We start from the raw sequence: 22,745 nt of genomic DNA, 5'->3' as shown, positions 1-22,745 counted from the left end.
CAGGCGGAATCGTGCAGTGCTGGACACTCGGCCCTTACTTTTTGTGCCTTGTCCGGCTCGTTTTTTGATAAGTTTCTGCGCAAGAGGCTATACAATACAGGGTGGAGTAAAGCAACGTGATCATAAGGTCAGAGGAGGGTAGAGGATAAGAAATGATGACGATGACGACGACGACGACGACGTTAGTAGTATAGAACAGTGTGTCTCGAGAAGCGGTGTTGATATTGACGTCGGCGTAAGATGGCAAGCCGGCCGGGGTGGCCGAGCGGTTCTAGGCGCTACAGTCTATAACTGCGCGACCGCTAAGGTCGCGGGTTCGAATCCTGCCTCGAGCATGGATGTGTGTAATGTCCTTAGGTTAGTTAGGTTTATGTAGTTCTAAGATCTAGGGGACTGATGACCTCAGATGTTAAGTCCCATAGTGCTCAGAGCCATTTGAACCATTTTTAAGATGGCAAGACTGTGTTTCCTACTTATACATTTGCACTGCGCTCCCTCTTCACGTAGAGTTGTGTGTTGTCTTTTGTATGTGGTGTCTTGTGTGTCGTGTTGTGTGTCGTGTGGAGTGGCGGCAACGAACGCGTGACGAACGACGCGGTGGCCTGTTGCAGCAAATCGAGCAAGCAGAGGCGATGCTGCGCGGCCTGCAGCGGTCGTGCCGCGCGCTGTTGGTGCAGACGGGCGCCACGCCGCCGGACGCCAAGCCGCTGGCCGACAGCCCCGACGCCGGCCTGGGGCCGGACGTCGACGCCGAGGACTCTGCGGCGCCTGCGGTGCTGCCGCTGCCTCTGGTCGACGCGCAGCCCGCGGACCAGCTGCCCGCCAAGCGCAGGACCGCCGCCGCGGCCAGGTCAGTCACAACTTCACTTTATCCCGTCCAGGCCTCGTAATTTCTGCAGCACTACTGCTGCCAACATACCTCCTTCCTGTAGTCGAGCCTACCTCTACAATTTTGTACCCCTAGCACTTCCCTCCATTACCAAATTGACGATTCATTCGCGCCATGGGAACCTAGTCATTTCTCTTCTTTCCAATTAGTTTCACTACCACCCAATTAGTTATCCTATCTATCTAATCTGCAACATTGTCCTGTAGCGCCACGTTTCAAAAACCTTCTACCCTGTCACTCCAAAACGTTTCGAGATTGGATTAACAAAAAAACATAGAAATGTTAAGACGGTGTTCTTGGTGCTTTAGGTATTCTACATAGTCTCCGTACACATGAATACATCGCACAGAACCTTCATAAAGCATTGTGAAACGGTCACAGAAGTCCTTCTTTCGGATATTGTTAGACTCGCGCGTCACAGTCGCTTGGAAGTCGATTATGTCGTCAAAGCGTTGACCCGTTATGTGAATTTCTGCGATTTTTCTTTTTGTTGTAGGTTTGTATTGGTATCAGAGTCTCGTTACTCGTGATGATTTTTTTCTAGCAAGGAACTGTCCACGTTTTTTATTTCAATTGAGCCGCGGCAGATGGCCACGTGTTTGTTTTTGTACGGGAGTCTACATGCACGGTGCGAACTTTGCACACACTTTTCTCTTTTTCACAACATTCTAAAGTGTGTCTTGAACACTTGATTTAGAGATAATGTTCCGGTGCGATTTCTCACACACTGTTGACACACTACGACGGCACGTCCACTACTTAACACTACATGCTCACAACTGTCTGGTCGAATGCACATTGTTGTTTACAGTTGGTAGTTCAAGCTGCCACCGTTGTTATTGCGCTGACGCAGCTTACACACCTAGAATGAAATGAGTCTCGAAACTTCTTGGACGGATGGTTTATTGATCCTTGTCCGATACATTCAGAATAAACTTCCTAGCCTTTAAATTTATGTTCGATGTTAACAGCCGGCCGCTGTGACCGAGAGGTTCTAGGCGCTTCAGTCCGGGACCACGCTGCTGCTACGGTCGCCTACACATCCATGCCTCGGGCATGGATGTGTATGATATCCTTAGGTTTCCGGAATGAGATTTTCACTCTGCAGCGGAGTGTGCGCTGATATGAAACTTCCTGGCAGATTAAAACTCGGGATGCCAGGAAGCTTCGTCCTTAGGTTTGTTAGGTTTATGTAGTTCTAAGTCTAGAGGACTCATGACCTCAGATGTTAAGTCCCATAGTGCTTAGAGCCATGTTATGTTAACAAATTTGTTTTTCAGAAACGCCTTTCCTACTGTCGCCATTCTACGTGTTGTTTGCTCTCTACTTCAGCCATTGTTACATAATCTGCTACTGAAATGGAAAATCCGTGGTCTACTTCACTCGATGTTCGTATTACAACTTCTTTCCAAGACACTATCCATTTCGTTCTGCTGCTCTGCCAATTCCTTTCACGTCTCTGAGAGGACTACACTGTAATCGGAAAACCTCACAGTTTTAATTTCTTTGTCGTGGTTCACACTAGACCTATAATTAAGCCAAGTAGCTTTTCTAAATGAGTAATCGGCAAGTGGGCGAGTGTGTCTTCGCATACGGTTTAGTGTGTTGTTGTAATTTAAGTATACCAGCAGCAAGATAAATACCTGAACTTCGCGATAACGATGGTAATGTTACCGATGACGCTGCCACTTAAGCGGACTTACTAAACACGATTTCCCGAAATTCCTTCATCAAAGCAGAAAAGGTAAATATTCCAGAATTCGAATCAAGAACAGCTGCGAACATGAGTAATTCAGGAGTACATACCCTCGATGTATCTAAACGACGTAAGTACCCTAACAGATGCAAATCTTCTAGTCCAGATCGTAACCCAATTGAGTTTCTTTCGGAATATGCTGATGAAATAACTCCATTTACAGCAGTCACATACAACCGCTCGCTTGACGAAAGATCACTACTTAAAAACTACAAAGTTGCATGGATCACAGAAATACACAAGAAAGTAATTTGATGAATTATAGGCCTGTATCTTTGACATGTATTTGCAGTAGGATTTTGGAATGTAAACTATGTTCGAACATTACGAAATACGTCGAAGAACGCAATCTATGACAGACAACCGTATTCAGAAAAAATATCGCTCTTCTGGAACACAACTGACTCCTTGTTCACGCGAATTATTGAGTGTTATCGACAGGCGATTTCGAATCGAATCTGTATTCATAGATTCAAAGAATACTTCCAACACTGTTCTTCACAAGCGGCTTCTAATCAAATTGCATGCCTGTGGAGTATCGCCTCAGTTGTGCAACTGGATTTGTGATTTCCTGTCAGAAAGGTCGCAGTCATCGAGAAAACAGAAGTGATTTCTGGCGTTCCCCAAGGTAGTGTTAAAGGCCCTCTACTGTTCCTTATCTATACAAAAGATTTAGCAGACAATCTGAGCAGCCGTCATCGGTTGTTTGCAGATCATGCTGTCGTTTATCGTCTAGTAAAGACATCAGAAGATCAAAACAAATTGCAAAACTATTTAGAAAAAATATCTCTATGGTGCGAAAGTTGACAATCGACCCTAAATAATGGAAAGTGTGAGGTCATCCACATGAGTACTAAAAGGAGTCCGTTAAACTTTGGTTACACGATAAAGCTGTCAAATCTAAAGGCCGCAAATTCAAGTGAATAACCAAAGACTGCGATTTATTTCAGAATACTTGGAAGATGCGACAGATCTACTTGTCCGTCCTCTTTTGTAGTACTGCTTCATGATGAGGGGTCCTCACCAGATAGGATTAACAGAGTACATCGAGAAAGTTCAAAGCAGAGCAGCACGTTTTGCATTATCGAGAAATAGGGGAGTGTGCGTCACTGACATGATAGTGGATTAGGGGTGGACAAAATTAAAATAAAGGCGTTTTTCGTTGCGGTGGAATCTTCTCGCGAAATTTCAATCATCAAATGTCTGCTCCGAATTCGAAAATACTTTGTTGACATTGACTCACACAGGGAGAAACGATTATTAATGAAATGAGGGAACTCAGACCTCGCACGGAGAGATATAGGTGTTAATTTTTTCCGCGCGCCATAATAGAGAATAATTGTGCAGGTGGTTCAATGAACCCTATGCCAGGCAGTTAAGTGTGATTTGCTGAGTACGCATGCAGAGGCAAATGTAGAGAAACCCGCTGCCAAGCACTTACGGGTGAACTGCAGAGAAGTCATGTAGATGCAATACTGACTGCTGTGGAGTGGGCGGTTCATGATTATTCCGAGAGCGTTGGCGAATCAGGCAATGCATCTTGCAGCAAAGCTAATCTTAGGAGTGGAAGAAGATTTTAAAATGCCAAAGAAGGGAGAATGTGTACGAATGTAGATACGTCGAAGAGATTTGCGTCGAGCTGCGACTGTGGTTGCTTTGTTTCTGTACGGGTCACCTTTAAGGGGAGCCGGAGGTGGTCAAATCCAAAAAATTACGAATTTTATTTTTGCTACCGAAAATTAATTGGAACATTCATCTTTAATGTAAACTTTGAATTATTGTTCTACTCGCCCTGGAAGTGGAGTTATTACCATTTTCCCCCACGCCTGCAGAGGAAATGGGCGGGCGCTGAATGCATCTAACACCCTCTCTTGACTTCCTGGCGAACTGCTTGGGATTTTCTCGGCCTGTTACGCATACAGCGAGTGTGCAAGGGTTGGCTACATTGTTTTCTGTGACAAATGAAGCGCTAAGAGCGCGGAACATCGTCTCTTTGCTGTTTACCGTTTCGAATTAGTTCAGTGTTGCGCCTGTTATTGGTAGTATTATACTTCTTGTGTAAAGCGTTGTTCTGGTTACGATGCCACGTTTTAGTAACGTGTATATGAGAAGAGGAAGAACGTAGGGAAAAGAAAATTAACACTAATACCAAGTTGCGATACTACAATTACTGAAACAGTACGTTCTTCCGCTAAGCAACACATGGCCGGCCATAGCCCTGTGACATCTTCTAGCAAGAAGCTGACTGGTGGAAGTGACAGATTTCGTGAATATGTTAGTGACAATCATGATATTTTTCATGACTTAGCACAGCCAAAATTGTTACACACATGTCTACACGGAAAGACGCAGAATCCTAATGGTAGCGTAAACTATTTGATTTGGAAAGTGATTCCCAAAAGGGTGTTTGTAAGCATAAAAACACTGAACTTTGACATTTATGATGCAATAGCAACCTACAACCAAGGGAACAGTGTGAAGTGTGAAGTTCTGAAGGCATTAGGATTTACAGCTGGGGTGAACACTGTACGAGCACTAAGAAATATTGACAGAGAAAGGATAAGAGGAGCAGAAAGAAGAGAAAGGCATATGAAGTATGATGGAACACCAGGCCAGAAAAGAAGACAGAAGAGGAAGCTTTTGGAGGATGAAGAAGAAGACCCTGATAATCCATCCTATAGTGCAGGAATGTGTTGAGAAACTTTGATAACCATTTCCTGTAAATTAGAATTTTTCGAATATAAGGAACATTTTCTGAAAATCCACTCAAGCTAGAGAGATGAAATTTTTATACACCACTCCTAGTGGTCAAACTTACATTGTAACACAGCCATTTGACAATTTGTTCAGTAGTTTCATTTCAGTTTAATTATAAAGCTATTATTTGTAAAAAAAATTTGGGTCATTAATTAAAAAAATAATTGGAAGGAAACTAGAAAAGATACTCCAAAATCCCTCTGTCATAACTGCAATACCAAACCACTCTATGTAAAAAAAAAAAAAAAAAAAAAAAAAAAAAAAAAAAATTCAAATTTTTCTATTTGGTAGTTTATTCATAAATGTTCCTCAAACTTAGTGATTTTAACATGGGCAACAGAGGCACCTCCGGCTCCCCTTAACATACATAAGCAGTTACAAACTTGGTTATCGCATCATTAATTTGTCGGTCCATGTTACCATTGCTCAGTAAACAGATTACTGAAAAGAGAGCGGAACGAAGATGGAGGACTAGTAATTCGCTGTACTGAGCAGCTGATAGTGCCACCTTCGCTGCGTCATGCCAGTGAAGTAGCAGAGGGGGAAGCTATTGGACTATCTAGTATCCAACTCACTGGATCGGACTCACTGAATCGTTTTCTGAACTTTTGTCCAAATTATGTTGTCCACACACGTTTAATAACTGGAAAAACTGTGCTCTTGACTAAATTACTGGCTTTGTGTGAACCAGTAGTAGGGGTTCGAAATAGCCTCTGTCGTCTCTGGTATTGATACGTGTAGTCCTGATTGGTAATCAATGGCATTCTGCGCAATTCCTCGCAAATAATGTTACAGTTCCAAAACAGGACACACAGGCTTGATAATATTCAAATCTGGGAGCTTATAATTTCAAGGACGACGTGCTATTCCGTCGTCATGCTCTTCAAACTACTTTATTTTCAGCCACGTTTGTTATAGCATTATCGTTCTAGAAAAGCTACCTTCTACGATAGTCGAGCGACTTGGCACAGTGAATGGGACTGTACTCGTTTTCGAAAAGGCCTGGTTTCGCTTCCCTCCCGGCCATCCAGATTTAGATTTTCGTTTCTCTACACTCCTTAAAGCAAATTCTGGAATTATTCCTTTGAAAAGAACACTGCCGATTTCCGTTTCCATTCGTACTCAGTCATACTCTACCGCGTCCTGGTAACTTTTGATTATAAAAAAAAGTTTATTCGGATTAGGTTATATAATATCAGGTACGTTATCTAGCATCTTACAGATTTCATGCTCACGTAAAGGCTTTTTCCTTTCAGTATCTGACACACTGTTACAGTTCACGTAGTGGGTCAAGAAAAGTAATTCATAATTTTTTTTATTCAAGTGGTCACTATTTTTTATAGGTTTGTGCAATGGATGGCGGGCGATTTGGAAACTTCACGTTTGCCTCATGGTAAGATAGTATAGGCAGGCAGCAAAATGAAAAGATAGAAGTGATTGCTACGATTTTGTTCACCCTGTGCAAGGAGATTATGATTGTGTACAAACTAAAACACGAAACGTGAAATTCCGTCTATTAGGGAAGGTGTATGCTGAAAATCGAGAAGCAGAAGGTTGTATTTTGCTACCTAAGTTTCGAATCTAATTTCAGTATGCCATGGTTAGCCACAACGCCAGCACTAAAACTGAAGCTTGTTCCATATAAGTATTGATGTTAGCCACCTTCAAAATACAAAACTGCCACCATCAACTAGTTAGTGGAGTTTCTTCGAGCTGAAGTTATCGTGCATTAGCAGTGAACTTCATATAACCATTATGAGTAGGTACAATAGCAGATGTAGCTGTCACTTCTAAGGTGTCGTAAAAGATTTTGATAAAAGTTTTGGGAGAATTTTTTTAAATGTCCGTTCGAGATCCTGAGAATTTGACTTTAATTCTTGTTAGACTGAGTGAGCAGTGACGGTTATTGTGTCGTCGAACTATTCTTTCACAATCTTGCCCCAACTATCCCACTGATGCCTTATCGTGAAGTATGTATAATAATAATGATAATAATAATATAATAATAATAGGTTTGTTGAATATATTACACATTCCAGATGTCCACTAGACTTCGTCGTGGAGGGTACTTTTTAACATTATATTGTTTCCCTTTTTTTTAATACTGATCACGAAAGAAATTAATTTTGGGATTGGAGAGGATAGAATGACTATCAATGTCCTTACTTGACATAATCTTCCTAATGGTCTTAACGCGACATTTTATTTTGTAGAAATATTTCATTCGGATTCTCTGAGCATTTGCGTAACTTTCTAGTACTGACAATCTGGTGATCGGCAGTCCTAGCGATACTGCGAATGTCTTGGTTTGTAAAGCGTTGACAGCAGGTGATGTACACTACTAAAACTTATCACTGAAAGTGATGGTGTGTACGATCTGTCTTTCAGCACTGTTGAGTTCTGTACAGTTACTAGACATTTGTGATATTTTCTGTTTGGTTCTTATCTTTGGCTTTATTCACCTCTGAGTAACGTAAAGTTTCAATGATACTTTTAAGATCTCTGAAACGCTTTCCTCAAGTGAGAACGTTCTCAACTTTTCTTTTAGAATAGTCGTATAACACGTTTATTGGCGAATATCCTACAAATGGGGCCAGAGCTAAATGTTTCTCTGTTAAATCCCACTAAAACTGACAACAGTCCCCTCTTGCATGAACCGTGACAAGGCGCGTAAGACATTGCGGCAACCCCGCGCGCCGTTAGTAATGTTCATAAACAACACGTACAGCGAGTCGGGCTGAAATATGCTGCTATCGTCTTTCGAATAATTACCATGAACAGATAGTAAGTGTGTGTTCACAAGGCGACAAGCGTTTCAAACCATTATGAACGAGACTCCCAACTATGACGACATCGATGTCTTCGAGATTTTACACTAACAAATTGTAATAGAAAACTGCAACATCGTTTAGAAACAAGGGATTACGGCCCGCTGAAGACAAACCCAGAAAGTAGGGCAAAAGAGAACACCGATTAACTTACTGTCCCCTGCTTTTCTGTTATAGCCCATAGTCTTGAACTGGATGGTAACGTCAATGACAAGTACTTTATTTCTACTCTTATTGGGAGGGTTAACATTGCGACAAGTGTTGAAAACTTATAATTAAGTTCATGGATTTGGTGTGGAGTTGTGATTTTGTCTTTACACAATATTTCGACAACTTATCTAGTGCCTTCATCAGGCGTAGAGTGTCAGTTTCGTTGCTCTTTCTCTTTGGACTACAACCAAACTGTGAACGGGACATGCTGCCGTTGCGATTATCTCCCGGCGCAGTTGAACAATGAACAGAAATTCAAAACCAACAGAACGATAGTACGAAAACTGAGAAAAGTTAAAAGTAAAGATAATGACGGGAGGCAATAGTCTTTACCAAAGAGGAGAGAGCGTTGGAATATTTTGCGTAAGAAAGCTAAAGCATCCGACCCTGTTAAGTTTCTTTATTGACTCCTTTATTACACTGTCCCAGTTATTCGTCGCCTGCACCGCGATGCTGGTATCTACCTACCTCCTGCCATTGTCATAGAAACAGCAGATGATTTAGTTGGCTGTTTCAGTCGGGTGTAGCGCTTGTGTTATTTGTCTTTCCTCAACAGTTGCTGTAGTCTTTCCAACTTAGGGTATGATACGTTCGCACAGTATGTAGTACACACCTATTTTCAGAGCCCTAGATCATCTTTTACGCAGCATAGTAGACTTTGCAGATTACAATTTCGTCGCAGCGCTCATACACGTTGGAAACCACGTCTTCTAAGTCTTCTCCCAATGTCCTATGAAACTGTGCCAGCACATGGAAGGTACGGGATTCTGTCTACATCTTTGGTGTCGGTTTCCTGTGCAAACGGATTCGTTTTGGGTTTAGGGCACGCACGATCTGTTGTTCCGAGCCCCGTTCTTTTCTAAAACTGCGCTCAGTTGTTTGTTATCCAGCGAGGCTTCATTCTTCACAGAGCACGGAACATCCATGTGTTAGTTGACGACGGCTCATGACGTGCAGATAGAGCTCGATATGAGTGGGTTTCGTGTAGCCACTGTGTCCCACGGATCCATCCGCTCTCCTCTTAACCAAAAAGTGTAGAAAAAGTAACTGTCTTTCTCGTTTCCGTCATGATTTTTTTAAAAATAACCCGGCGTTTTACATCTTGCATAATTGCTCAATTGAGCTATTCTTGTGTGTAACGTACCCATATGGCGTGTGAAATTACAAAGTGCAATCCAAAGCCAAGAATCGTGTGTGTGTGTGTGTGTGTGTGTGTGTGTGTGTGTGTGTGTGTGTGTGTGTGTGTGTGTGTGAATAGGTATGCTTATGTTCTAGAGCGTCACAAAAAGACAGTAATGTGGCAGTCATCGTTGCCTTTCGTACTTCAGGTTAAATTTTGTACCGAGCGAAATGGCGAAGTGGTTAAGACTCTGGACACAAATTGGACTGACCTTTCATTACGGCCATAATGACATAGATTTTCTGAAGTATCCTGGTTTTCTACATAAGACCCGTCGAACGGTGATGAGTTCCACAACATGACTTAAGGCGATTGCCTCTCCAGTCATTCAAGATGGGTTTACACTTGTGAAACTTTCGATGCACATTACGTGCACATCAGCACGTGGTCATTGATCGAAGAGGCGCCAAATGGCACAAAATACTGATATAGTGACACATGCTTCCGCTTTATGGGCACGGGCCAACGTGCGTCGGCTGTCACCCCATCCCAGACGGGGAGACAAGTGCAACAGTCATGCACCTGTCCGCTGTTCATTCGTTTGGTGCCACTTTTTACTACGTCTCACTGTTAAGCTGCACTTTTTCCACACATGCAAATATTCCTTTGTGTTAGCACTTTGGCCGAGACGTCTAAAGAGGAACACGTGGAATTTGAGTATTACCATACATTTTCTCCCCCCCCCCCTTTTTTTTCTGGTTGATTCCGCGAATTATAAAGGCAAAGTGAAACGAAATAAGTGTCTATATTTCCTCATAAGTAAGGGCAACCTGGAAACAAAGGTAAAAACTGAAAAAAATCTTCGTTCGTAATTCCGACAAATACGTGTTGGAGAGTGAGTCTGGGGCGCTTGATGTGCCGAAACAGGTTGTGGTTCCAAGTAAAAGATCCCCGAATTCATGCTTGTAATTGAAATAGCTACTTTCACTGTTAATGCCGATGAAATATGACATTCTTACATGTGAACGGAAATGTTACCCTTTTAGCGCTTCCTTTCAGTGTACGTGTACAATGTTCCATGTTCAGAAATACACATAAATCCCCTTATTGACTGTAAACGTTAAGCATGAAATAAGTGTTTCGCTTTCCAAAGAAAGAAACGTTATGTAGTCGTGAATCAAGTAGCTTAAGATGGTTTTCCAAAGATTTTACCAGGACCGGGGAACATCTGGAATAATATTAGGCTTTGCTGTAATAGGTACTTGGAAATGGAACTTCAGACTGGGGTAACTACCCTCGGTAGCAGGAATTCGAAGTGTCAGACGTAAAACTGCCGCCACCGGTATAGCGTCTCTGTATTTTTCTTTTGTTAGTGGCCCAACAGAATGAAGCATTACTTCGAAATCACAAGTTCGGTAATTAAACACAATACTCCTTGCCATCTTTATCGTTCCCACCACGCTTACACATGCGACCCGCAAAAGGTATTAATTATCCCAGTACTTCGGCATCTTTGAACTATTTTGCCTTCACCACAAAATACAGGACGATCGGAAATTCCCGTTACAAACTTCTAGGACTTTAGAAAGGGGTGAGTACATTACATTTTGAATAGTAACGCGTGTCCGGAAACGTCATCCAACGATGGTACAGAGCGTTGAAGATACGCGTGCCGGCGCCTGCAAATGTGTGTATATACAGGGTGATTCCGTGAAGATGATACAAATTTTCTAGGGTGATGGGGACGCATAACCACATCAATTTGAGGTAAGGGCCCCAGGTTCAGAAACGAACGAGTCAAAAGTTATAAGCGAAAACCGTTGTGATACCTCTGACAGTGGAATACTTGTACCGGTACTGTTTCTACTAAGATTGTGGGCTATGCAACTTTCAGTATGGACCAAAGCCAGAACCAATGTCTAGTAAACTTGAGCTCTAAAACGCATACCTTGAGAGCTATGATCATTTGTTCAGTAGAGATGATGTGTTTCACAGTAACGAAGATGAAGTGTTCATAGCTCATCCGGTACCCATTTTAGAGCCCATGTTTATTAGACATTTTCTTGTTATGGTCCATACTACCCCTTCTGAAAGCTGTCTACCCTGCGATCTTAGCAACAAATCGTATTCAACTGTCAGAGGTATCAGAACGAATTTCGCTTATAATCTTGCGACTGATTCGTTTCCGGATCAGGGTGCCTTAACTCAAGTAGATATATTTGTCCGTCTCCATCATCCTAGAAAGTTTGTAACATCGTCACAGAATCATCCTGTATATACATTCATATACAGACGTCGGCGCCCATAACTTCGACGCATCGTTGGATGACATTTCTGGACACGGGTTCCTATTCAAAATATGTCCTAGAAGTGTGTCTGCGGCGACAATAGCTGCAAAGCGGATGTCTCGAACGATGGAACAAAGTGCGTGCTCCTATTTAGATGTGAATGGAATCACGGGTGTGCACGTGTCGAGCATGAGGCGTGTATACCTACACACGTGCGTCTGGTTTGAAGTAGTTTGGTCGTCGGCTGGCTTTTCTAAGAATGGTTCTTTATTTTATCGAAGCCAGTTGCACGAATTATTGGTAGAGGATTCAGTTTCTAGTATCTCGTGGTTTGAACAGATCTTGACGTATAGAGCCAAGTGTCGGTGACAAAACTTGCAGAGCGGCTGGCTGTGGCTGGGGAAACTATTACAGACGGCAGCGGTGGACTGGTCCGGAAGTTTAATATTCCCCCGAAGCTGAAGGCGTCGGAATGCAATAGCGCGGCGGGGGCGTACCGGTGGCTAAATCAGGCGATTCCTATGCGTCGGGGCGCGTGTCATTACCGTCACTTAGAAAGTGGAGAACGTGAAAAAGCTGCGCCGCGTTAGCAGGCGCGCTCTGCGACGCCGCGGGTCCCCCCTAATTTGCCCAAATTTGTTTCGTCTCTTAACACTCGCAACGCTGCATATTGCATTTTTGCACGCATTTAACGTCCGAGAATTCCTATTTGCGAAATGCGTTTTTTCATAACTTCTAGAATAGAAAGGAGTGCCTGGTAGAACTTTAACGTTGACAGAGCGACGATTTTAGAATACTGCCACCCTTCTTCTTTCCGAGTGGTACTATTCATACCTATTAAGCCAGTGTGAGTCCTCAGTGTTTCGTAGTGCGTAGAGTGTGACAGAACATATTGTTTATTATGTGCATAACTGCGAGAGGAAGTTTCCTTGACAAACAGCTGTTAATGGCTAGAGGTGGATGACATTGACACGGTTTGTGTAGTGTTTAGCAATAACGCAAAAATTCATTAAGCGAAATTTAAAACTTCAAGCACGGCCTGTTATAGTTCAGGAAAAATTATATGATAATGATGATATGAGAATGTTAAAATGACCCTCTGCAACATTGCACGTTTGTTGTTCAACTGTTGTAAATTCTGACAGTATTGGCCTGCAGTAGAACTGTGTGAACTGCTCAGGAACTGCTGTTGTTGGAAAACTGTGATAGAGAATCCATTGGTGATAATACAAAATTCTTTAATTCTTTTTCTGAGCAAGAAATAAGGTTCTAAAATCTTTTTTAAAAGTCATACAATTCTTGAAAATTTGTAACAGCTACAATGCACCTAATAACAGGTACAAAATTATCATATTTTTCCAGCAGGTTTGGAAAGAAACAGTGGGGCACAACCTTCATAGGAATTAACCTATTGCCAGCCGCAGTGGCCGTGCGGTTCTGGGCGCTACAGTCTGGAACAGAGTGACCGTTACGGTCGCAGGTTCAAATCCTGCCTCGGACATGGATGTGTGTGATGTCCTTATGTTAGTTAGGTTTAATTAGTTCTAAGTTCTAGGCGGCTGATGACCTCAGAAGTTAAGTCGCATAGTGCTCAGAGCCATTTGAACCAATTAACCTATTTTCAGTGGATTTAGTATGCGTCATCTGATTGCTACTGGGAAGATAGTTGACTCTTTCAGATAAAATGTGTTCTCGTATAAAAATTAGCTAAATGAAGACCATTCCCTTGCACACTTCAGTTTTTTGACTGATTAACTTCGTTTTGTGTTTTTTCATGCTTTTGATGACTGTCTCTCTTCGTATATCCTACCTCCAATATTATTTGTTGATTGCTTTGTCATCCTTTCTTTATTGACCCATACTCACTCTAACATCACTGTTGATCTGCAGTCATATTTCGATTGCACATTCAGTTCCTGACAGTTATTAATCATTTTATGTGATTTCTGACATTTTCATTATCACCTGGCCACAGTCAAGACTGTGACTTCGAGATACTTGATACATGAAAAAACTGAATATTCATTTGCTACTAGTATCAGTGTTTTATGATTACTGATCCTGGATTTTTTAAAAACCTTTTCCAAATCATTAATTACAACAGTATTTGGTATATTTATAAGGAGTCACCTGGCATGGTGTATGAGTGTCTTATAACATGCCATATTTGGTATGCTTACTGAATAGACATCCTACTCTCATCAAAAAGTTATAGGTGGTTTGTTCAATAAACTTCTACTGGTAATTACAAAAATTGTATTTCCAGCACTGAGAGAGGTAATAGTTTGTCGGAAAAGAAGTGGCCATGGTGTTCTTATACACAAAATGAGATACATAAAAAATGTAATTCCGAGTTAATTGGAAAGAATTCTTCCTCGTGAAACTTCCTGGCAGCGCACACTCTGCTGCAGAGTGAAAATCTCATTCTGGAAACATCCCCCAGGCTGTGGCTAAGCCATGTATCCGCAATATCCTTTCTTTCAGGAGTGCTAGTTCTGCAAGGTTAGCAGGAGAGCTTCTGTAAAGTTTGGAAGGTAGGAGACGAGGTACTGGCAGAAGTAATGCTGTGAGTACTGGGCGTGAGTTGTGCTTTGGTAGCTCAGATGGTAGAGCACTTGCCCGTGAAAGGCAAAGGTCCCGAGTTCGAGTCTCGGTCGGGCACACAGTTTTAATCTGCCAGGAAGTTTCATATCAGCGCACACTCCGCTGCAGAGTGAAAATCTCATTCTGGAAATTCTTCCTCATGTTTTATTGAATCAAAAGTTTTCTGGTTAGCACATTGACAGCATAATTAATCCTCAACTTCTCCTTACTGTCAGAGTGCTCTTTCCTGATACCATGTGCATTCCAAGTTACATGGCACATGTATGAGTCAAGAATTTAACAATTGCTGTCATGAAGTCACAATTACGTGGTGCAAATGATTTAAGGTGTTGATATGAATGTTGCAGGCGGAAGAAACATCGTGGAGGAGCATGCAGAGGTGATGGAGGTGATCCTGAGGCTGCACCAAGTGGAGTGCGACCGTGGTTATGGCGTGTGTTACGTGCTTCTTTGCCCTTCCATGTCACCATCGTGCTACTCTTCTGTGTTGCATACCTCCTGGAGCCACGCTGCTGTGACAATATGAACACCATGCAGATGTCTTTCACACCACAGCTGCGTTACGTTCGTGGTCCTCCACCAATCTAAGCTGCCACTAGTGAAAGTGAACTGTTGCATGTAGGCCAGTTCAGCTCACTTAACTGACGCACACAGTGTGCCTACTGATTACCTATCTGTGTGGTGTGACAGTGAGGTTTTTCTTATTGACTTTGTTTTATTGCCTGCCTTGTTGCAGAGACACAGTTTTTATCTTGTCAGTTTTTTGTTCTTAGTGAAAAGAAAATGACTATTAGAGGTTGTGTGTGTTGTACTGTGGCCTTTTTAAATTCCTTAAACTTGTGAAACTGTGAAAGTACTTTAAGAAGAACATTTGGATCTACAGTCATGACATGAGATGCCGATTACTGAGCAATGATTAGGATTTGATGTTCATTTATAAATGGAATTACACATGTAATTCTCAAGACTTTATTCTTGGTGTAATGTCCATTGACCATCAGTTAAGGATACTGGTGATCTTCTAACTGAATCTATGTTTAAACCATGTGATGGAACATATCAAGGACATTGCTTCATAAATGCTGCAGAAATTCTGATGTTCATCATATTAATGAGTAACTGAAAACTGAAGAAAAGGTTCCACATTCAGAAACTCAGTGTGTGATAACTGAACTATTGTAGTCAGTGCACCTTAAATGTTTTAGGGAGTTCCTGCTGCATATGTCTAGCGCATCTAGTCTGCTGAAATATTATTTCAATTATATGCAGCTGTTTCAGTGTATGCCAACCCCTACCCCCCACTCTCTCACACTCTCATGTTTGTCTGTGAGAGAGAATGAGAGATTGGGAGTGGAGGACAAGTTGTTTGAAGTCTACAGTTCCACTCAGTACCTGAAGTTTTCACTTTTATTGCACCTTCATGAGCACCACTGAAAATGTAGCAATGAGTAGATCCAGGGAGCAAATGAAGCACTATTGACAGTGAGTACTTAAGTGCCTACTGTAATGAGTCAGTATGTTGCTTTGACTGTGAATTCTTGCATTCACCATTACTGTTCAAGTAATCAAAAGAGTGGAAATGTAATGATACATAGTTAATGTGCTGAATATAATAAAAATAGTTTTTTATTATGATAATAGAATAAATATTATTTTTAATAGTTAATTATTTTGAAAAGATAATTTATGTGGTTTCTATAAAATTTTAAATTTAAGATCTCAAGAGCATGAGGCGATCTTTGGATTTGGATTAGCAGAAAATTTGTCATGTAAAGCAACTACTGGAGTCAGTAAGAGTTACATGTCTTATGTTGTGACACACAATCAGTCATATGAATAGATTAGCTGCTGAAGCACAGGAATTGTGTTCTTTTTTTCCAGAGAATTTCCATCTTTCAAAGCCTAGCAAAGGATATAATACATATTATAGTATTTATTTATCCTTGGCTGTTATAACAGAGTGCTTGTGACTTGAGTTCTTTTTATTCTTTGTTGTTCAAATGAAATTCTCCTAAAATGGTGCTGCATACAATCAGATTTATGTTAATCTGTCTATGGTATATGTGATATCCTTAAAGTAAACTAGTGTGTGTGTGTGTGTGTGTGTGTGTGTGTGTGTGTGTGTGTGTCAACCTGGGAGTGCATGCTTCTTGGTCCTCTTATTTTTTTTTTCTCTGGCTTTTGCCACAACACTGTCAAATTGCTTTCTGTAAACTAACTAATAATGTACCTTCCAAACCTCATATCATTTATGGATTACATGAAATGCTTCATACGTTTTCATGATCGTCATTCCTTTTGGGCACTTCTACGCTCATGGAAATGCATGTCAACACAGCCAAGTTTTACATTTGTGATGTTTTCAGGTCTCCATGCTTGTTACTGTTAACTTTCAGATTAATTTTTAGTAAGTCCATACTTCCTCCATTGCTGAATTGGCTGTTTGAAGAGAGGTTGATTAGTATTTGTGTTTGGTAGTCAAATGTTTGCTGTCGTACTTTTAAACCCAAATTTTTGTTTAGCCGTATCGTTTATTGATGGTGCACGTAATTTACTTCAATGCCATTTATAACAGTTTAGATTTTTGCCTCATACAGTTGTAAATTGAACAATAATTTAAAATGATGATGATGATGATGATGATGATGTAAACCAAAATTTCTAGCATTCATAAAATACTTATCAAGTGATACGGACTCACCTGATTACTCTTAGTTGCAGAATATCTACACATTCCTTGTTTGGTTAAATTTTCCATTGCTGCTCTTCCTGTGGATAATATTATCCACTTACTCATCCATGCGTGACACATTTGGGGCAGATTATGAAGTATATACCCATTTTCAGTGAAACTGTTGTAAGTTAAGAAACAGTTTGAAAGTTTTTTGTGCTGTAGAATAAAGGAGTCACCTCGTATATTGACAGTGCACAGTCACTTATCTTATTTCACTCATTCAAAATGTCAGTTCCTATTAAACTGTGTCTTACGTCTTATTTAATACACAGCTTGTGCCTTCCTAATGGCAACAAACTGTTGCCTTCTTAGATATCATATGATGTAGACAATAGCTGGATAAACCTCACATTCTAAAAGTACTATCCACTCTTAAATTTGCTTCAAATATCAAGCAAGATAAAATCAGTTCCATTTCTTCATGTGACCGTCTTTTGAGCATCATGTTTCTGAGTTTCCATGTAGATATCTTTTTGCTCGTTCGAAGAACTGAATGAGTGAGTGTTGTAAGCTGTCATAAAATATGTAAGCAATCAATTTTTCAAGTTCCTAAAATTTAATGGCTAATATTCAGTCACTGGCTAACTCTGTCGCACTGAATAATAATTTTATATAAATAACTCCTCCATCCCTGTTGCAGCAGAAGTTGCACAGTACACCCCAAGAATACTATATAGTTCTCCTAGATGCAAGTGTTGTCTGCTGCAGCACTGTGTGTATTCTGTATGTACAAATCTCTTCATAACATGGCATAAGTATTGAGTGTAATACTTGGCTGTTAATATTGAGAAGCCAGGACATGTTAGATATTGGTCAGCATGTGCAAATAGGTTTGTATCATATTTTACAGTCATTTGGTATGCAGTTGGGAGGACATCATTTCACATAACTGTCTGGCCATACAGATTTACGCCTTCCACAGTTTCCGTACCTCACTCCACTCGTTGTTCATGCCTTCCCTATTCTTTTGTAATATGAGTTTGTGCTCCATCTCTAATGACTGCACTGTTGGCAATATGTTAAACTCTTAATCATCATCCTTCCTTCCTTCCATCTACAGCCATTTTGTGACTGCCACTAAGATTAGCAACTCTTCAACTGTGGCACATGGATAGGCCCATCACTGGACTGGAGATCTGAAGACATATTAAGCATTGATTATGTACATTCATGTCCTATAATTCAGTTTTATATTGTTAACAAATGTAAAAACAGAAAACCAAGTGTCAGCAGATCTTTAAAGAAGAGATTTTGAGACACATTTCTGTACATTTAATCCTAAATTAGTTTTCGTCAAAAATTTGCAAATGTTCATGCTCTAGTAGCATTTGTTGCTTTTTAAGTATTTTGTCTTATATGTGTAGTTAGCAAAATTATTTTTCAGTTTAGTAATTGCATGCAATGTAGTTTCAATTAACATAATATATGCCTTGTAATATGCCTTCTCTCAATCAGAAAACGTGCCGCCAAAGAATGATGCACCTGTCGAATAGTTATTATTGAACAGAGTGTAAGAGCATTTTTTTTTTTCGACAGACATAATGTGATGTTAAGCTCCACTTTCATGGGAGTGGTTATAAATGGCTGAGATTCATTGGGGAATAGTTCTGGCAATAGATTTAGAACACTTAATTTCTGAAAGCTGTATAACAGAGCTAATAATTAAAATTTAACAACAGAGACTATGCAGTGAAACCTGCACTGATCTCTGATAATGTTTATGGTGCTAGGTCTGGCAGCTGAATAAAAGTCAGTAAAGGTTAAAGTGTGAGATATTATTTTAAACAGTTCTCTCCATGTGTAAGAGTGTGGTTCACATTCCATTGCAAAATAATTTTTTTTTCATAACTTGATAGTTTTTCCTCTTAGCATTTCAGATAAAACTGTTCTTGCATTCCATGATATTGCAATTTCAGTATGCATCCTTCTGTTTCACCACCACTCCCATATTTTTGGGTAAAAGAAAAATAGATAATTTCATTCTTTTTACATCCAGTGTATTAGTTCACAGTGTGTAAATATCACATTTCTGTAGTCTTCGGCTAGTATTTTTTTCAGTTTTGGAGACCAGGCACATATGAAAATTCTGATTCTGTGTCATGTTAAAAACATGAGTGTGTGGGAGGGCATTTGAATTTTTATATCTTTCCTACTGTTGTCATTGTGTTGTTCCATAAGCCCCCCCCCCCTCTCCCCCAGCAGCTAATCAGTTTTCATTCTAAATTTGTAAGAAGTAAAAACTTTCTTCTCAAGTTTGACGGAGTTCTACCCAAACAATTACAGAACACATACATTCAACCCTCCCCCATATAGTTTGAAGGGGGGAGGGGAGGGTGTAGGAGTTACTGAATGACAAAACATTACGCTAAACCAGACATACCTCACTGTGTAAAAACTAATTTCTACCATTGGGCTTTGCATTACTTGATTTATATTATAGCCATAATGCATGAAACAAGGCTTAGATTGTTAGAAATGCAATGCAACATTGTAGTCTTTGATGAGAAAGCAGAGAATACAATGTAGAATGTTTCCTCTGAATTATGATTACACACACCAGGTAATGTACTCTTTCATTGAGAGAAAGGGTTGGGGAATACATTTTACTGTAGTAAACATGGTTAAAATCAGCTCACACAAACGTTATTATTAAATTGTGTGGTGTTCAGAACTTCTGAATACTGTTACAAAATTTGTTTGAAGGCGAAGTATGGCTGGTATTTGCACATTATAACTGAACCTATAAAAGAATATTTTCATAAAAGAATCACAAAAAGTTGAAGATAGACTAAAAAATAATTTATTTCTTGAGCACATTTTCCCTGAGAAAATTTGCTCAAGACAAATGCTATATTTTCTGATACTCTGTTTTAGTGTGAATGTCAGTAATTCAAAGAGGTGCATTTTAATACATTGGAGGCAGGTAATTGATAGTGTAATTACATTTAATTTGAACATGTAAATTTAAGAGGAAAGCATGTTAAGAATAAGTGTTTGTCTATCCTAACAACAGTGAACATGTCAGGTAATTTAAAAGGTAAAGGCAACTATTTCTTTTTCCTTTTGTGGCACTATCAGCAGAAATTATTAAAACATAACTAACCTTATTTTGAAATTTACTACTGATCTTTTTATGTATAGATATGATTATAATTTACTGCCAGTTTCATTTGTGTTACTTTCAAAAAAAGTGTAAGTGAAAGAATGGAACTGCTAATTAAAACATACATACATTGTATAGTACTGTTTTAAGTAATATTTACTTTGGAAAAAAGGTGGCCCACACTCACATTCAGTTTTGTTTTCAAGTCACAGATCTCTTCCACAGATTGAGAAAAATCAAAAATAAAAATATTGTGCCTACAATGAACTGTGTGTGTAATTGTGTATGTGTGTGTGACTGACATGTCCACTTACTGTTAGTATTGTTCGTAAATGTTTTTATATAAATATGCATGCATTATGAACTTTGACTTGCCTAATGTATAACAATTTGCACTTTCTAGAATGGGAATGTCTTCAAGAACCCATCATACTATTTTCTTGTTTATGCAGTTGAATTTGTACCTGTCATAGTGAAAAAATTTAAAAGCACAAGACATTTTGCTGGTTCAGAAAAAGACTGTATCTTTTATTTTAGAAAATAAGTGCAGGTGTGTCAGTTGTCTGGGTTAACGCTACTAAATGACTGAGATAGTATAGTCTGTGGGTAATTTCACAGTATAATTTTTAAAGATTACCCATATTTTCTGTATATGTTTCTACCACAAAACTTTATCCTTGTCAGTGACATTCCAAATTTTACATGAATGGAATGAAATACTATTGTATTACTGACTAGAGGTGAGGTTTTTAAAAGTGGATTTACCACAAATTATTGCAAAAGTATTGATTGGGTAGTACGTACAAACAATTTTCAACATGAGTTTGTGTACCACATAGCCAATAGAGTGAAATTAACTTCGTTGCTAAAAGACTGAGACATACTTTATAAGATTTTCAGTTTGGGGAACATTTTTATATGGTGGTTGTTAATTTTAAGAAATTATCAGTTTCCATCAATGGGAAGTTTTATACTTTTTAAGTATGTAAGCCTCTTCAGTCAGGTAATGTTTCAACACACAGTACTTTTTAAAGCAACTGCTTTTGAACAGTGTTGATTGTTACTATCTGTTCATTCTGAGTTGTGTGTTGAATTTGAGACCAATCCATATTTGTAAAATGGAGTGTCGGGGTAATCAATTGTTGCTAAAGAGAGGTAACTGACTATTGTACACTGGAGTCCTAAAATAATACATTGCTACAAAATAATTAATATTGTATCGCTGTTCTAGTATGATGTAATTTTTATATACATTCATTAATTTATGGCTCCATGTGCATAATTATTGTTTGGTGTGAAATGAGATGTTAAGTACAAATCAGTTTTTATTTTTGTAGTGTAGTTAATGCTTTGTAAATTATTAAGCATATTTAGGAATTTTTACTGTCTCATTGATTCAAATGTATTCAGAAGAGAGTTTCTCTAGTCTTCATATTCCAGTTATTCCATTTTTAACAAAGCGAAATAAGAACCCAGACAGCTGATGGCATGTGTGGAAAAAAAGGGAAACAAATTTTTTAAAAAAATTCTGTGGTTAACAATGTTTCATTTTTATGTCAAAAATTGTTCAATGTTCACATGTATTGATGGAAAATGAGTTTGAAATATAAGTAACATTGAAATGAATGTTGTATTTAGTGTTATGCTTTATAAGGAAGTTGTAAACTTCCACTTGTGCAGGGTGCAACCACTAATTTTCTTGTTGCTCTGGAAATGAAATAAGATTTTTCAAGCCAAGTGAAAATTTTTACTTTGGCCTTGCACATGATGTTAGAAAGATTTCTCTCTCAGAATCTACATGATTTCTGCTCTTTAAATCCACTACAAAATGTTTGTTGCTTCATAAAAGAACATAACCTCGGTCTCCCAAGATCATCTTGATATAATTTTATCAGTGCCATGGGCATTTTTACTTTTTTCAGATGATACCAAAGTGATATTTTTAATTTGACATGGCTTGTTTTCACTGCCTGTTCACTTGACATCTTGTCTCTTTGGTACTTAACAGTATGTGAGACAGTTCCATTTTCTGTCACAAAATACCATATTCCAAGTAAATAAGTTGTTATGATAGTAGAGACTAATGATAAAAATATGTGAAATACAGTGAAACAGTGCAGATGTATGTTGGCAGCCTGAGGCGACAAGAAATTTAGTACTCCGATAAGAATCCACCTCTTCCCAAGCAATTTAAATTTTATGTCATGCAGTGCACATTTTAGAACAAATGTTCTATCATAAACATTTACTGTGGGTATATGAAATTTGATTGTGGGTTTAGATTTGCAACGCCAGATCAGTTATGATGAAACTCTTCTAAGCATTGTAAACCTGAATGAAGGCAAGTCAATGTGAGCCACAAAATGTACGAATGTTATGAATGAGATGAGTAATATTAAATTACAAAAAAAGGACAGAGGGTGCGAGATATTTAGTGGGTATACTTCTTGTGTCTG

General features: G+C 39.4%; 1 protein-coding gene across 1 annotated transcript in view; it reads left to right on the top strand.

Annotated features, from left to right (window-relative positions):
• LOC124554951 overlaps nucleotides 1-21,915 on the top strand; it is a 32,117-nt gene extending 10,202 nt beyond the window's left edge. Inside the window, exons 2-3 of the mRNA XM_047128649.1 lie at nucleotides 612-850; nucleotides 14,800-21,915. Of these exons, the coding sequence (XP_046984605.1) occupies nucleotides 612-850; nucleotides 14,800-15,040 (480 nt within the window). The 3' untranslated portion in view covers nucleotides 15,041-21,915. The remainder of the gene's footprint in view (nucleotides 1-611; nucleotides 851-14,799) is intronic.
• The last annotated feature ends 830 nt before the right edge of the window (nucleotides 21,916-22,745 follow it).

This window comes from Schistocerca americana, chromosome X (assembly GCF_021461395.2).
Source record: "Schistocerca americana isolate TAMUIC-IGC-003095 chromosome X, iqSchAmer2.1, whole genome shotgun sequence".
Taxonomy (NCBI): domain Eukaryota; kingdom Metazoa; phylum Arthropoda; class Insecta; order Orthoptera; family Acrididae; genus Schistocerca; species Schistocerca americana.
This window is presented reverse-complemented; position numbering and strand designations above follow the sequence as displayed.